Source organism: Leptodactylus fuscus, chromosome 1 (assembly GCF_031893055.1).
Source record: "Leptodactylus fuscus isolate aLepFus1 chromosome 1, aLepFus1.hap2, whole genome shotgun sequence".
In the NCBI taxonomy this organism is placed as follows: domain Eukaryota; kingdom Metazoa; phylum Chordata; class Amphibia; order Anura; family Leptodactylidae; genus Leptodactylus; species Leptodactylus fuscus.
This window is the reverse complement of record NC_134265.1, coordinates 178,784,451-178,802,351: the sequence shown is the minus strand read 5'-3', so window position 1 is coordinate 178,802,351 and position 17,901 is coordinate 178,784,451. Positions and strand designations below refer to the sequence as shown.

General features: G+C 41.0%; 1 protein-coding gene across 2 annotated transcripts; it reads right to left on the bottom strand.

Moving 5' to 3' along the window:
- Positions 1-1,044: 1,044 nt before the first annotated feature.
- Positions 1,045-16,734, bottom strand: LOC142211031 (thioredoxin-like). Of its 2 annotated transcripts, XM_075280348.1 has the most exons (6): positions 16,339-16,734; positions 9,691-9,795; positions 6,871-6,930; positions 5,089-5,130; positions 4,627-4,692; positions 1,045-1,326 (listed from the first exon to the last, which is right to left on the bottom strand). In XM_075280348.1, exons 1-6 carry the CDS (start codon positions 16,360-16,362, stop codon positions 1,264-1,266), a joined length of 360 nt encoding a protein of 119 aa, XP_075136449.1. In that variant the 5' UTR covers positions 16,363-16,734; the 3' UTR covers positions 1,045-1,263. The 2 variants fall into 2 exon arrangements, with proteins under 2 accessions (XP_075136449.1, XP_075136450.1); XM_075280349.1 differs by lacking the exon at positions 5,089-5,130 and having other exon boundaries at positions 16,339-16,717.
- Between the last annotated feature and the right edge of the window lie 1,167 nt (positions 16,735-17,901).

Here is a 17,901-nt window from a genome sequence, read left to right as displayed (position 1 = left end):
GCACTCCCCATTCACTTCAATGGGACTGCACGGAGTGAAAGAAGCAGCCCATTCATTTCTATGGGGAGCGCTCGTATCCCCGCTCCCATAGAAATGAATGGAGCTGCTTTAGACGCCGCTTATTCTGAACGTGTTTTACGTTCAGAATAAGCTAGCGTTTACTCAGTGTGAATGCACCCTTATAGTGGAAATAGATGGTCAAACTTCATATTTACAGCTATAGTTTTGAAATGGTGTCAAACTCATAGAAGTGTAGTCAGTTGTCCAAATGAACTATATGGTCAAAATGTATATTGTATTATAAATGGTCCTCTGGTCCTCCCACTGAAATGAATGGTGCCCCGCACATCTCATCTGACTACTGCTCCATTTAGAATAATCCTGTTCTCCAGATCAGTAGGGGTCTGAGCTGTCGGTCGTGAAATGCCGGTTATTCTCTATTCTATGTATAGAAGATAATTTGTTTTTGGGAAAACCTCTGTAGGTTAAGGCCCCACATAGCGGGCCGCAGCAAAAAAAACGATGCAGGAAAAACCACTGTGGAAACCCATTGCATTTTTTCCTGCAGTTTTTCACAGAAAGTCCATAGAGGCTTAACTGGCGCGCTGCGATTTGCAAAACCGCAACGGTTTTGAAGATCAGAGTTTCTGCTGTATTTTTTTTGCAATGTGTAAATGGGATATAATATGACTGTCAAACACCACAGTTTTGCCATCATATGGGGGCTTCAGCTTTGAAGGGGTTGTCCAGAGAGCTAAAATGAACTTAATTCATCTGCCGTGTTCTTGATAATGGACTGGTTATGACCCTTGCGCCGCTCTGCCTCCCGCCTCCTCACTTGATTTCGTGAGGTAAATACCTGTGCTATTGGGGCTGTTTTTACTATTGTTACCCAGCCCTTCCATCAACAAATTAAGGTAATTTTAAAATCACCAGATAACCCATTTAAGTTTTTATTTTCTATTTATAACTTTATACCTTTGCTGGTTACTTAGTTAACTAAATATCCATGATCAACTTGAAAAATAACACAATAGAAAATGATAATGGGGCCTAGCAGCCATTTTATTCAACACATATTGGGTCCATTCCTTTTACAGTACAATAAATGAGTATTGGAAATAGTAGCATTTTCTTTAGAGCTTTAACAAACAGGAATTGTTGCAGTCTCCTTCATATAAGTATTTGAAGCATGGTTCAAATGTGGTCAAAATGTACAGAAAATAGAATCAAAATAGGAAGACACCCTTCATTTTAGCACATTTATTTTAACTCTAGCACTTTCTGTTCCAAACTGGCCTGGTTGGCTCCACTAAATTCATGTATCTGAAAAAAAAAAAAAAATTAATTTCTTTACTTGAAAAGTACATGATTTCCCGATAAGCTGTTATGCGTGTGTGTACATCTGGAGAAACATCTGGTCATTACATAACATACATTCTACAGTTTTTAGCAGTTCTCCCCTCTGCTTGCTGTAACTAGTGTTTCCATTTTTGAACAGGTGGGTGCAGACAAGCTGCCACACTTAGAAACAACCCCAGGACCATGCAGAGGTACTGACTAATGCAAATAAAGAACTTTAATTGTGCTGATGGTGGAGCTTTCTATCTACTGTTATCTGCTCCACTCCCTGCTCACTCTTTTCCCCCTCTCCTTTCCACGGCTGTTTATAGAGATAAGCCATTGGAGTCATGTGACATGCAGTCCATCTCATGATGGACAGAACATTGATTTTCACAGTGCAATTTCATTTAACAGAGGAGAAAGAACAGCTTAACTGCAGAGAGAGGCATTTCTATCTGATAAGCTATATTACAGTCTCTCATAATTGACTGTACTATTCATTGATTCCAGGATAGTTGAAACAACAGTGCCCATTTATAGAGGAACTTTCACATCCTCGGGCACATGTGGTGTAATAAATCGCTAGAAAGCTGACAGTGCGCTGAATTCAGCGCACTGTCAGCTTTCCCGTTCTGTGTCCCCGCTGAAGAGCTATCGGTGCCATTACCGTATCTCTTCAGAGTCAGAAGGGCGTTTCTGACGGTCAGTCAGAAACACCCCACCTCACAGTAGCGTCTATTGCACAGTTGCATCTGGTGCCGATTTTGATGCAGATTCTGCCTCTCATTTGCAATAGGAGGCAGAGATCAGAGCAGAACGCTGACAAAAAGCACCTTGCTGAAGTTTGCACTGTTAGACACCCCTCTGATCAGACCCATTGTCTGCTTAATCGGCAACTGAAAATCGCGCTGGAATGCCGAAGCTCTGCTCTGGCATTCCTCTACTCTGACCTGAAGGACAGAAAAATGAAGGTAAATTGTGGCGGATGTTCCCCTCAAATTTCTCTTCATTTTCAGCTGTGTGAACGGCCCCTTAGTGTCCCTTGTATCTATACTAGAAATAACTGACTGAGCAAGGGCTCCCCAAATCACCACACAAGGCAGGATTGAAGTCCTCACTACAAGGCTTCCACACTTGAACTGGACCATTGTTGGATCCTATCCAAAACCTGGATTCGCTGCTAATCCTCAGTAATCTTGATTTCGCCCACAACACCAATTCAACCTGACAGGCTGTTAATGACAGGACATGTAATTCGCTCCACAACACGAAGTTTCCCTCTAAGAGCTTGGAAATGGCCTTGGCAGTAACAGGGGTGAGTAATTAATATGCCATCAGTGTCTGGGTGATGAAATAAGAAACTGTGGTAGCTCGTGCTTGTCAACAGGTCAAGAAATCCTCTGTACTGGTGGTATGTCTGGAACATCCAGATTCTGTTCACAGTGTGTACATGTCCTAAGTTAACCAAACTTTCTAACACCTCCTAACAGCTAGGTCAAAATGGCCCAGATGGCGGGCAATTCGTTGAAAAGACCGTCCTGCTTCTCTCAGTTCAGTGGTGTGCTTTCGGTCATCAACTGGGTAAAATATCATGGAGTTCTTTGTTAAAGGGATATGTAGCAGTCAATGATGTCTCACCAAGAGGTACATTACCCAAATTAGCCTCTGAGAGCCTTGTTATAGGGCAGTGGGGGAAGCATTTAAGCCCTCTTGAGGCAAGGCCTAATTACACCACACCTATAATCACTTATATATCCCCCTGAGACATAACTGCCTGAAGGCTTTTTCAGCAATGCAATATATCTGCGTGTTATTTTTTTTTTTCTGCCAATGAGTGTACCGTATTTTTCGGACTATAAGACGCACTGGACTATAAGACGCACACAGGTTTTAGAGGAGAAAAATAGGGGAAAAAAATTTTCAGGCAAAAAATGGTAAAATATTTAATATATGGGAGTTGTAGTTTTGGAACAGCTGCAAGGCCACATTGACAGGTGACCCTGCAGCTGTACGGGGATGTATAGGGCGTTTTTTTTGTGGGGCCAGGTGTAGACCGGGCATTTTCAGACACAGGGATACCTAATGTATATGTTTCACAGTAATGTTATACTTTTATATGTATTCTAGGGAAAGGAGGTGAACTTTTATTTATTTTATTTTTTATTATATTTTTTTTTAAGTGTTTTTTTTTTTTTTTTTTTACTATTTTAATATCCCCCGCCTAGGGGGCTTGAACCTGCAATCATTTGATTGCAAGTCCCATAGAGGGCAATACAAGTGTATTGCCGTCTATGGGAGATTCTATACATTACTATCGTGGAGTGTCATAGACCAGCCGCGATAGTAATATATATCTATGACAGGCCTGGGAGCCTTCATTAGGCTCCCAGCTGTCATCGGAACAGGTCGGCTCCTGCGGCCTCGCCGTGCAGGAGCCGGCCTGCATCACTAAAGGTATGAGGCCGGGGGGGGGAAGGGGGGGCTAACTGACTGTCGGGACCTGCGGTGGAGGAGTGGATTTGCAGCATGGCCGCGCTACTGCCACCGCTGGTTTTCTTCAGCGGCAGTAGCGCGGCAATCTGAAGGCCCCGACAGCTAAGACACTCCCCGGCATCTGCTGTAATAGACCGGCGGATGCCGGAGAGTGTCTTAGCTGCCGGGGCCTGCAGTATTGTCACACTTCTGCCGCTGAAGAAAACCAGCGGTGGCAGTAGCGCGGCAATCTGCAGGCCCCGGCAGCTAAGACACTCCCCGGCATCCGCCGGTCTATTACAGCAGATGCCGGGGACTGTCTTAGCTGCCGGGGCCTGCGGATTGCCGCGCTACTGCCGCTGAAGAAAACCAGCGGTGGCAGTAGCGCGGCCATGCTGCAAACCCACATTCAGACTATAAGACGCACCCTCATTTTCCTCCGAAATTTTGGGGGAAAAAAGTGCGTCTTATAGTCCGAAAAATACGGTACATAATTTTTTATAGTAAATCTTCTGCACTGCTTCATCTTACTTCACGTTGATGTCCGATATACAGGGGTGAACCTGGGCTTTCTGGACTGGCTTAGGTCAGCAAAAATGCCGCCCTCCCGAGGCCCTGGCATAGCGCCGCCTGAAGCGGTCGCTTCAGGTCGCCTCATGGGAGGTGCGGCACTGCCGATATATCAAAATTCAGTTCTTCATATTCTCTATTGTGACCAACAATACCACTGTAACCAGTAGTGCTGAACAGATGATGCCCACTACATTCAAGATAAATGTTCGGAGATGTTCTTCAATGTCAAATACCTACCCGTTTTGAATTTTTATAGAATTGAAAGGTAGGCATGCATTTGATTTCACATTGTGCAGAAACGTCCTGTAAAAAGGAACATATTTTACATAAGAAAGATGCAGTAGGTAAACTAACATTTCAAAACTGCATGCAGGAGGCAGTACAGCAACACCATACAATACTTGCTTCTAAAAGACGTTACGCTGCATTACAGCATGCACTGGAGCAAAGTGCATCAGACAAAGCAGATGGAATATCATTCTATTTTCTCTTTGGAAACACAAGGCACGTCTAGAATTGTAAGGCTATGTTCACACAGCAATAATACACAGAGGAGCCTGACGTTTTTGCCAGTTTGCAGCTTTGCACTGCTGGAGGTTGGCATGCTCTAATTTAGCCTCACTCATTGGAGTTAATCAGTGTAAAGTGTTCTCTTTTCTTCAAGACAAGATTACGTTTATTTTCTCCCAAGGTACTAACTAGGCTGCTGCTGAAACCTTCTACATGTAACAGTGTAAATTCCTGCAAAAGTAAATCAGTGACAAGTATTTTAGCTCTTATATATACATTATTCTTGGCTGAGCACAGAAGAAAAATCAAGGGGAGAAAAAGAGGTTATGAAACTTAAAGGGGCTCCATCACCAGATTTTCACTATTTTAGATAAACATATGCCTGAATAGCAGCTCCCTGTGTCTATCATAGATCTCCATGTGTACAGTAGATCTATGCTATGATAGAAAAAGGGAGCTGCAGCCCCTGCTCTGCAAAGATCACTACTTAGAAGACGATGAAGGACCCTGTAGTGACGTCATCACAGGGACAAGCCAATCACAGAGCAGTAGTGACATCGTCACAGGCCCTGTGCCACTAGCAGGGAAGAGACAGTTGAAGGTGGTGAATCGAAAGCAGGAGGAGGGACTTATATAGAAGAACCACAGAGGAGGGCGTGAACAGAGTATGACGTGAGGGGTGCACAGGAACGCCCACGGTGCACGGAGGGCTCATTTACATATGCATAAACAGGGGGGGGGGGGGGGTCTTTTAAGAAACGATTAGCAGGACTTGAATAGGCTTTTTAAAGGCTATTCAGGCATATGTTTATCTAAAATAACGAAAATCCAGTGATAGAGCCCCTTTAAAGCTTGCCAGTCATTTCAGGTGACTTTCCAGAATAAGCTGTTGTGTGCAAGAGAAAAGACAACATCTGTTGTGCAATGTTCACCATTTTCCCAGCAGCTAGTCAGTAGAGATTAAATGCACACATAGAAGTTAAGACTCCATGGGTAAGCACGGATTTTCTTCACCATATTATTTCTGAGCAAGATCTGTGTGGCTGTTGGTCCTAGTCCAGCTTCTATTGTCACATCCTGTAACAGATTGGATCCTGCGGCTCCCATACAATTGGTCTAGTGGCACATTCATCTGGGTGTTGTGATCCAATCACAACCTCTGAAGCTGAGCAGCTTTTATACCCTCGTGTTCAACTCTATTCATCAATACTGTTAATGCACAAGGTACTGCGCGGTGCTTGTTTTCTTTTTTATTTTGTCAGTAAATGTACACATAGACAGAGAAAAGAAGACCCTGCTACCCTATTGGGCTATCCAGTTTGGCAACTTAGTCAGTTCTACTTGTCAGCTGCAGCGCTGAAGTGACTAATACCCATGTGCATTGGGCTTTCTATCCTTTCACAGTCCTGATGGTGTGATATTAGGCTAGTAGCCTCAGGATAGCAGGGGATCCATTGTTTCTACAGCATTGTATACATCATAATATATGGGTTGCCGCTTCATAGGTCTAACTATGCATGCACATTTGGTTGAGAGCGTCCAGGCAGATTGAGGATGAGCTATTCTCACCTCTCAGATATAGGCTGGACATATACATGCCTGCTATACACTGTTGTGACCGGGTGGTATTAATGTAAATTTTGTTTTTGTCCTAGTTTTTTTGTTGTTTATTTCTAGATTTTTCTTATATACTTTTTCAATAAAAGTGAAGCTTTATATTTTAGATCAAGGTCTCCAATAAAACAGAAGTACAACAGGTTTCATTGTGAAAAAACAAACACAATAAACAGATTATATTTAGTAAGACTGAAATATCAGATCAGTATCAGATCTAGTATCTATATATCCCTTGTGATGTTATTGTGTTATGTTCTTCTAGGTTTTATGTTGACCGCAATAAAGCAAATTCAGTGAATACAGTGTGATGATTTCAAGAATAAAACCAGAGATTTGAAATAAAATATACTTTACCGCTGCATCATCCACATCCACTTTAAGAAATACAACATCAGTGTATTTTTCACTCAAGCTCTAGAAACAAACACAAGAATGATCAAGATGTTAAAACTGTGTTTATGATCATAAACTGATATAACTGCAGCTACAATATACATACACATATTTTGCTGAAATTTTAAAGCTGAATCCAGGAATGGACACAAAAGGTGTATTAACAAAGGTCATCTCATGAAGACAACTCATTATAGGCAGCCACTAGAGGTTGACCCTTTAAGCTGATCATTGCGCAAAATGTGGCTGGCCATACATTTTCCTTGTAGCAGCCCAGAGGAAATGTAGCGCTATATGCTTGCTTTTCAAACAAATGGCTGGGTGTACTAGTATTTGCTACCGACAGCTCTGTATTCTGACTTATGAGGGGGATTTACATTATGTATGAGAAGGAAATTAAACTGTGAGTTATAGAAAGAGTTTCTAAAAAATAAGTCAGTGTAAATTAATTTCAACCATAGACATGCTTTAAAACAAGTAGAATGCTTGCCTATAGACAGCTGATGTCCATCGGAAATAAGGCCGTTTCTTCATGTAAAAGAACTGAATTATGAGCACTTCCCCAATGTTCTAAACAATTGTGAGCCTACGCTTTCTAGAATTCATTTCAAGTGTAAAGGAAAAAAATGCAACAGTATTTGTAGTAATCCTGGTCATATAAGAGCAATTTCAATACTACAGGGTACAGAAGTACCGGTGTTCAGTATTTAGATATACAACACTAGAATAGGCCAACAAATACTAGCATTTTTCATATGGATAGATACAGGAATTTACTCGGTATTGCAGCCACCGCAGATCAACGTTCCTCCCACAAAGGCCCACAGTAATCAAAATAATCCAATTTTATTGGCCGTAATAAAAAAAATTAATCACCATTAGGCCAGAACCTCATATGGTGTAAACCATGGCGTTTTACAGTCCCTGCAACGTGATTGGGATTCTAGCGAATCCTATCCTCACGCTGCAGAAAATACACATTGCGAAAACGCTTTGATTTCCAAAAAAAGCTATTAAAAATGCTAAGGGAGAAAAAAACGTGATGCACTTCAGGTGCAATTTTTCGGACTTTTTTTTTGCTGCTTTTCGTTACATGGGGCCTTAACCTTACACTTATTTAGCTGTGCACCTATTCTATAGGGTTATACAAGAGTGCAGTGGTATCCAACTGTATTGGAACAATACATTAAAGGGGCACTATAATTGGGAAAAGTCATTTTTAACTAAGCACATTCTTGCATAGCCTTTAGAAAGGCTATTCCACACCTACCTTTTGTATGTAAATTGCCTCAGTAGTTTTTGAATGAGCCTGTTTTTTTTATGCATATGCTAATTAGCCTCCAGCGTGCACCAGAAGTCTCAGCGAGCACTGTCTGCTATTCTCTCCTATGTGTGTGTACAGCACAGGCTGTTACTGCTGATGACTCATCTCCCTGCTCTCACACAAACATAACAGAGAATATCAGACAGTGCACGCAGACACTTCAGGGTGCTCGCTGGAGGCTAATTAGCATATCAATAAAAACGGGCTCATTAAAAAAAACTGAGACGATTAACATAAAATGTATGCGTGGAATAGCCTTTCTAAAGGCTATGCAAGTATGTGCTTAGTTAAAAATGACTTTTCCCAATAATAGAGCCCCTTTAATTTATCTTCTTTTGTGCTGCACAATATGGGACAAAACTAGGATGAGAACTGTAAACAATTTATTAGGGTGGGTGGTGCAGAGTATGCAACAGATCCACAAACTCTGGTTGGCAGTCTCTAGTAACTTGGAAAATAACAGGAACATCAGAAACATCTAAGTGTGAGTGCTCATCTGTTTATGAAGCTCACAACTGCCTATTTAGAGAATGGTACAGAGCAGAGTCTTGGTACTGGGCACTGGTCTCCCATCTTTCATATACATAACTTGCACTACAATGTAAGTAGATGGGGATTTCAAAACTTCTTCTACATGTAGCAAAGAAACCTACATTGAATTCAGGGCACGTGGCATATTTGCAAATCTGCATCATTCCAATTATATTGTAAATTTTTACCATAGCCTTTGGAGATGTATAATAAGGGATTATCCCTACTCTCCTCTAATGGCTATGTTGGACTGGGCATGTTGGATTTCAATATCCCTAATCATTTTTCCCCATGTACATAGTCATTTTTAAATTTGAAGATAATTAAGTTAAACATTTTTACAAATATAACTAATTAAACATTTTGCAGAGTTTTAAAGATTTTGGTCACAGTCTGTTGTCTTTATCGGTTGCCATTGGATACGACCATGAATGCAGGAACTTTCTAAGGTCAGAAAATCAGCCATGATTTCCTTATTGTGACCGGGATATCTTCTGATACATGTAGTGTCCCTGTCTGATAACCCAGCTACAATAAGAAATCATAGCTATCTTGACAAGTCCCAGACCATAGAAAGTTTCTACATTAGTGGCCGTAACCATTGGCAACCGATCAAAATAATAGATTGTCACCACTACGAAAGTTAGAGAAAATCTTTAAAACACTGCAGAATTTTTAACTACTTACATTTGCGAAAATGTTTAACTTTTAATTATCTACAAATATAGATATGATTATGTTCATGGGAATACCCCTTTAAGGAAAAAAAAAGACTATGGCCAGAGATGTTCCTATTGAGAACACGTGCATGCTCAGCTGAGGAAGTGTACACATGGGAGGAAACAGTGGAGGTGAATAGCTGGTGGATGGGCGGTCTAAAGAAACAGCCACCTGTACATAAGTTAACACAGAGACAAGATACTTACAGCAAAGAAAGGTGCAATCATTTTACATGGCCCACACCATACGGCAGTGAAGTCAATTACTACAAGTTTGTCACCAGCCTCACTCAGTGCAGCATTAAATTCAGCCTGAAATAAAAAATAAATAAATAAATTTAAACACCATTTCCTTTTGAAAAGTATTTAAAGGGGTTGGCCACTTTCAGACCAATATTAACAAACAAATGTACAATAAAAAGTTATACAATTTTCCAATATACTTTCTGTATCAATTCCTCACGGTTTTCTAGATCTCTGCTTGTTGTCATTCATTCTGTTACTTCTAGAGGATAAAACTCTGACCATGGTCATGTGATTGGGGCATCGGTATTACCGATATAATTTCACATTTTTGGCGTTTGTTAGAAACCATACTATACACTTTTTATCTTCTCATGGTTTAGGGATAGGATAGGGATCGTTTTTCTAGATTTGTTCACATATTTGTACATGCCCCGATTGTCTATTTTTGTACATTGTGCATTTTCTGTACTCCGTAGGGTTTTCGTGCTTTATAGGGCATTTCAGCAGATACATTGATGCATATGCAGATGCATATTACTTTAGCGGTGGTTGATTTACTACATTATTGTGTGTATACATTTATACTTCTTTTCTCTGCAGTTATTTGTCGGGGCAGGGGTTGTTTGTCAGATTAGACAACACCCTGTATTACTCAATGTGGATTTTTTTTTTTTTTTTTTAATTCTTCGTCTTGGGTTATATCTGTATCCTTTTGAGCTCTCGAGCAGGCACTCCTTATATATTATTAGGGATTGTGCCCATTATTCTCTTTTTTTGGATATACTATCTGTTTTTTTTTTTACTGTCAGGTGGGGTATTGTCAAGAAGGAGCAGGCAAGAGGTGTGGTTCTTAGTTCTGATACTCTTGACCTCTGATTGGAGCTCCAAATCACATCCCCTTATGTGCTCCTGCCTGAGACTGCTCATCTGACAGTAGAGAACCTAAGTAGCAGGCACCAAAACTAACAACACTGATTCCTCCGGGAATGGTGGGGGCTACAGAAAAAAATTCCAAATGGGCTGGTGGAATGGCACCTATTAACAGATGCAAATAACTCTTTGAAGGGGTTCCAACTTGTCCTAGTGAATGAACAAACATCCTATTCCCAGACTACCCTAACAAAAGGCGTATATTTATACAAGATGTTTGTGTACATGCAGAAGCTCAACTTTGTTAATCTGCTAACAGATCGCACAAGTAAATGAAGATCAAACCCAAGCATTGTAACTATGAATAAACCAACTCCTATCAGATCTCACTTTTCATAAGGGAGCTACAGCAATGACCTGGCTGGTCAGCTTACACTGAATGACATTTCCAAATGTCTACTACAAATGCAATACTACATGGCAGCCATTCAGATAAATGGCCTTTCATGTAATATATGGGTGGTTGAAGTCCACCAGAATGTAATATGCAGTTAGTGGCCCTGCATTCCAGCTCAAAGAAATAGGGTATGTGCAGGAAACCTCACTATATAAGATTAATATGGACAGGTGTTATGTTCATGAGGCACTGCTTTTAATTCTCTACATAACTAGTCTACATAAGTAAAAAAAAAGATTTAAAAAAATCTACTTAAAAATTATGAGAGCGTTGTCATTTACAAGTTGTCAAGATAATGTCTCTCACTTGAATTCATTGTGATTCTGCCATTTACTGTGAAGGGTTAAACTAATTTCCGTATCCGCATTACCTCAGGAGAAACATTACAAGAGGAATTCGGATTACACATAGTGACTCAGCAGCATTGTTATGTAAGGCCTTTCTTCAGAACTGTAATCTAATACTTCTCCAGTCATGTAGAAACTGCATACTGACTCTGGAGATAATAGAAATCTGAATGTATACAGCAACGTAGAGAGAGACCACACTGGACACTATCAACCCTTCTTATACATATGCCAAGCATCATTCATTCCCATATCCCTGAGCTGTGACTATAGATTGTCCTTTAAAGGAAAAAATAATAATTAGAGATGAGCGAGTACTGTTCGGATCAGCCGATCCGAACAGCACGCTCGCATAGAAATGAATGGACGTAGCCAGCACGCGGGGGGTTAAGCGGCCGGCCGCCGTCAAAGCGGAAGTACCAAGTGCATCCATTCATTTCTATGGAGCGTGCTGTTCGGATCGGCTGATCCGAACAGTACTCGCTCGCATAGAAATGAATGGACGTAGCCGGCACGCGGGGGGGTTAAGCGGCCGGCGTCAAAGCGGAAGTACCAAGTGCATCCATTCATTTCTATGGAGCGTGCTGTTCGGATCGGCTGATCCGAACAGTACTTGCTCATCTCTAATAATAATGTAAAAGCGTTGGGTAGGATTATCTTATGTACAGAGTGAATTACAAAGCTATATTGCAGTTTGGTGATAAAGCCCTGTCTGTTATCTCTCAATGTAAACACACAAATGACACAAAGTCCCTTCTCTACAAGCATCTGCATAAGTAGTGTAATACTTCATAGTGTACCTCAGCAAGCTGGGGGGGGGGGGTACAGGAAGTGAGAAGAAGAGACAGCAGACAAACTGCTGAAACAGTGAGATGGGAAAACCCCTTTAAAATAGAGCTGAACTATAAAGCAACTTGAAAGTCATTTGAGTCATACTGTACAAACACTTGTTATACAGGAAGAAAAATGTACTTAATCTATTGCTCAATGGGAAATTCCTAGTTGCATATTTTGTTTAAACAACCAAGAAGGAAACAGTTCAGATATATTTGTGTTAATATGGACAAAGTACCACTCCCTACATTACAGTGTAAGGCTCATCCTGTAAAAAATATTAGGCTTGATAAAAGGGAGTTTTTAAAAATAAAATTTAACAACTCATGACTGCGTAGGGAACTGCAGGGGGTCCTATTCACTTGACCTAGAGGCCATTGTTTAAAGGACATGTTATAGTAGAAAACCACAGAACACACTATTCTTTGTTAGGATGCTTAAATCACAAGATTTATTATGAGCAAATGTTTAAGTATCAGTGAATGCAGATCATAGTGTATTGAAATTGTTCAAATGAGGTCGAAGGGACAACAGCAGTGAATCAGTGCTAAAGTCCCTTTATTTCTCAGGATTTGTGGGGGTCCAAAACATCAGACTCCCATTGATCACTTTATGAATTGAGAATACACTGTAATTAAAGGTTTTTGGAAACCGCACCTGCCTATTTGCTAAGCAGAAACATGCAACTATCAGATTTGCACTGAGCCGTGCGATGCCCATGCACCCGTGGACCCTTTCATTAAATGAATAGGAGCCACAGAAAAAGAGCTGTAAAATTGGACAGGAGTAGGGCCTGTGCTATACTTTGCCGCCTGTACTGTCAGCCTACACACGTGACCATGTACAATCATGGTCAAGGGTACGAGCCCATAGAAATGAATCGGTCTGAGTCCTATCCGTGAAAAAAGGTTTTCTGCAAGGAAACTAAGGGCGACTCCCAAGGTAGTGGTCACAATGCAACCAACATCGACATCAGCATGTGGTTTTGATTCTCAGTAGGGCTAAAGAGGACTTGTCACCAGATGTGAAAGGTCCAATGACATATGTCATCTGATGTCAACCTGAGCATTTGCTATTCCAAAAATAAAAGCCTTTTAGTGTTGATCAAAATTAGGCTATATTAGTGAAGTGGGCAGTAGCATTGATATTTTAAGAGGCACTCTGAAATAAATATGGACATCTGGTCAAAAAGTACAATACTACTCTACAGCTGCAAGGCGAATGGCTCAGAGAGCAGAGAAGTGGTAATGTTTTATGGAAATATTTATTTTCTCAGTTGTATGTGGATGTTCTCAGAACAGTGATGCAGGCGGTTTCCCTATAGGTATAATTAAAGCAGAAAGCCAGCAGAGGAATCCTCGGCAAAGTTCCTGTGAAAAACCACAATGCGTTGCCGCCACGTTTTTTTCCCCCCTGCTTAACAAGCACTTATACTTCCCCCTTCTATTAAATCCACTACTGGTTTTGACTCAAAGAATTGTAGGAAAAATATTTATAGAAGTTTGTAGTTTTGTTATTTCCATATGCAGGGATACCTAATCTATTTATGTTTTACTTTGTTTAGTTACTATTATGGCAGATGTCAGAAAGGGGTTTAACATCTTTGTTGCCTCAGTGTATTCTGCATTCTTCAATGATCCACTAGAATTGAATGGACAAGAATAGGACATGCTGTATTAAAAAAAAAAAAATTATATATATATATATATATATATATATATATATATATATATATATATATATACATACACACACACATACATACACACACTGAAAAGTTTTTAAAATCTTACACTTAAAAAAATCCCTTTCAATTTCTTGCTATATTATAAGAACACCGCCCCATAACTGCATAAATTATTATGTAATGCTTTACAGTCTGGCGTACAGATCAGCTGAAGATCATGCCAGCTCTAACCTACTTCTAATAAAATGCCCAGAGGAAAGGAAAAAAAAACCCAAACAAACTGCTAATTATATTATACCATACAGAAGAAAACAGCATGGAATTACTACATCACTATTCTAAAGGCAGCTTTCAGTGACCTGGAGTAATACTGTAATTGTTTTCTGGTGTAAATATAATTAAAAATATAGTGTCAAGACAAACCACCACATTCATTAAGCCTGAACCGCCAATAATTTAATGGCCTGCAGTTGTCCTTAAGGCTCCATTCACATCTGTGTTTGGGTTTCTGTTTGGGAAGTCTGCTTAGGGACCCCCCAAATGGAAACTTATATGCATAGAAAAGCGGTTACCTGGGAAAACACACGGACCCCAAAGACTATAATGGGGTCTGTGGGGTTTATGTTTGGTTTCAACACAAAACATGTGGAGAGAAAAGTGCTGGCTGCAAGACACTGAGTGGAAACCACATGGACCCCATTACAGTCTATGGGGTCTGCAGGTTTCCCAGGTAACTGCTTTTTAATGCGTATAAGTGGGAAACTTTAAGAAAAAACTGTGAAAGTCATTCTTTATTTTTTTCACTGACACAAAGACTGATCCACATTCACTATCCTTAGATACAATATAGTAGTGCAACATTGTTATCTTATGTCCTGTAACGGCAGCCTTAATAATACTTGAGGACATGTCAAATGACCATTCTTTCATTCAAACTTATCGATACATATAAGTGTAAGCTCTTTGAACAACAAATTTTACTGTATTGACAATCCCTGCTCATGTTTACAAAGGTATCTTTATTACAGCTCGAGAGAAACAGAAACAAGAAAAATCCAGTTTGGTCACAGTTTACTGACAAGAAAACAGGTTATCCTGGATTAGGAGAGGAAAAAAAAAATGTAGTTGCTTTTGTAACAAAATGTATTTTTCGAAACGAGGAACTATTTATAAAAAATACATAACCCATCTAGACAAGGAAAATTCTAGTAGCTAAGTAGCCAATAGTCACAGAAATGTGTGAGAGTGGGCCCTTACTGAAAGAGCAAAGGGGACAGACTACACCTCAGATCACTCTGTTGTCTGCAATCTTCTCGTATTTGAAGGTTCTGTCATATCTGTCGCAGGACCAGAAGAACAGCTTAACAAATGGATCCCTATAATGATAGATAACTAAGAATCCCAAATGACTATAATAAGGGTCATTGGGTAACTTTGATTTTCAAAGTCATACTGCCGGATGAAAAGTTGTGCATGACGGACTCTGACACAGACGTGGACATAGCCCACGGAGCCCGTATTTGCCTAATAAACAACTTTAACTTAAGAGTTTACCAAGCAACATTAGTGATCAGTAGAGGAAGGTCTTACTATTGAGTGGCAGTAACATTTGCTTCTCACATGGTCTACAATAGATACATAGATTGTAAGCTCTTGTGTGCAGGGCCCTCAGTCCCATTGTATGAAGTGACTATTTCTTTGTAAACGTATCTTTTTGTCTGTACTTGTACCCTACATATTGTACAGCGCTGCAGAACATGGTGGTGCTATATAAACAAAATATATTATTTATTAATATTTCATGCTAGGCAATGTATACGTATTTATATTATACATAACTGCTAAATATTATTTACTCACATCTTATCAGAGCTAGAAGCCAAGGAGAACCCATTTGAGTCTGCAGACTGCTAGATCAAAGAACATGGCACATTGATAGACGTCTCCAAGAGACGAGATATGCCAAGTCATCCTTGAGTTGCAAATGATGCAGTGCTGGCAAACTCATACTAGAGACTCCAGAAGCAAATCCTATGGTCATACAATGTAATAGTGCTGGCTCAGGACTGTGTTATTACATTGTAGTATAGAAAGGTCTATGATGGGACAATATCCAGCTCCTTCTGTATATACAGGTGTAGTAGAGCTGAGCACATTATAGGACACTGCTATACTAGATACAAGTCACCATACTAAACGGGAATTACACAACAAACTCAGCTCTGCTACACAGTAACCATCACATAACCCTGATCCGTGCTCACAGTAGATGTACATGTGACTATGCCCCACACACATGTTGCAGCCCCTAAAAACTATCAAGTGAAGCTACACATTGGCTTCTCCCACGTGGCACAGTCACATGGCACAAGATGCCAGTGTGTGTGACCTGCTATGGCCGCTACCCATCTTACCAGATTCTCTATAGATCGGACCATGGTGCCGGTAACCTGGGACAGACGGGCAGATCGCAGACTGATAAACGCCGGCCGCAAGACTAGTAAATAGGCAGGGTGTACTGGGCGTGGCTAGTGGACGGGGCGGGGCTAGAAAGCTAGCGCTTGTGTAACGGGGTGGGCGAGGCAGCGTGCTGTCAATGGACCGGCTTAGGGAGCAACGGTCACATGGGGGAGGGGGAGCCACAGCTTAATTGGGTGAGGGGACGTTGTTGTGTGACTGAGGCGGGGATACGTGGGGACAGGCTGGGCTGAGGCTGCGGAGCTTTTACGGGAAATGAAGCCATTTCTTAGAACGTGTGACGCGGGCATGACTGGCAAGAAAATAGGAGGTGGCGCAGATAACGGTTTCCTGGGAGGGAGGTGGCGGGATGTGAGGAAATGGCGCCAGGAGAGTGACTGAGGGAGCCGCTGCAGCTGTGTACACCGTGGGCTATGCAAAAGGCTCTTTCTCGTCAAATCTTAGACTTGGTTTAATGACTCTCAGGGCATTGCTTTGTGGCTTCCTCTTCACATTACTAGATAATTCCAAATATAACTAAGTCACATTTTTGCAGATTTTAAGGGCATGTGGATTTGCTCTGGTGAAGGGTAACATATGTGGTAAATTTACAGCAAAACACACAAGAGAAAGCCTGAACTTTGTCTATTTGTATGGCAGGAGCCAAGTCTGAGTATACATCATGGGCTAAACATAGTCTGCTAACGCTTAGGTTCACATTAGCGCCCGGAGTCCGTTCTGAGCTTTCCGTCTTCTGCTTGCAGAAGACGGAAAGCTGTCAGACCGGGTGCGGCGGTGAACGTTTTATGCGCTCTGCCGTGAAACCGAGTTTTTTTTAAACCGGACACAGAGTACTGCATGTCCGACTCTGTATCTGATTTTTTTTAAAAACGGTTTTGCGGCGTAGAGCATAAAACGCTCGCGGCCGGACATCTTTCAAACCCATTCAAATGCTGAGCTTTCTGTCTCCTGCTCAGTTTTGTGCAGGAAACACGAACCTGCAGAACGGAGACTGGGCGCAGATGTGAACGAGCCCTAAGGCATGTAAATCTTGTAGCATGTTCAATTCAGGTACAGTCTCCTGGACAGGTAGCACAATCTGAAGTGCAGTTATTTTTGTTTTTCGCTTTATTGTCTGTGTGGGAAGGTGCCACTGATTGACAGTAAAAAGAAAAACCAGCCGTACAAATAAGCTCTTAGGCTAAGGTTCCACATAGCCAAAAAGCGCTTGAGGAAAGACAACACATCGCAGTTTTTCCTGCCGTGTTTGATACAGAAAGTATGTAGAACCTTTGTAGACTTTCTGCTTCCATTATGCCTATAAAGCATCCGGCGGCATTTCTGTAGGTATAATTGTCACACTGATTTCCAAAACCACAGCGTTTGTGCTGCTCATATTTTTCTGGAATGTGTGGATGGGATTTGCATTTTACAGTACTTTGCCAGTGTGCTAGCCATGTTGAAATCTATCACCCATGTGCTGTCTTTTCTGTTTAGCCAAGAACCCAGCACATGCACGG

What these genes read in the sequence shown, in the direction of transcription:
- LOC142211031 (XM_075280348.1), bottom strand. Translation starts at nt 16,362, where the DNA reads ATGGTCCGATCTATAGAGAATCTG. An exon ending in TCCGATCTATAGAGAATCTG is followed by an intron (nt 9,796 to 16,338) that starts GTAAGATGGGTA and finishes TTTTTATTTCAG; the next exon opens with GCTGAATTTAATGCTGCACT. An exon ending in TGGATGTGGATGATGCAGCG is followed by an intron (nt 5,131 to 6,870) that starts GTAAAGTATATT and finishes TTACTTTTGCAG; the next exon opens with GAATTTACACTGTTACATGT.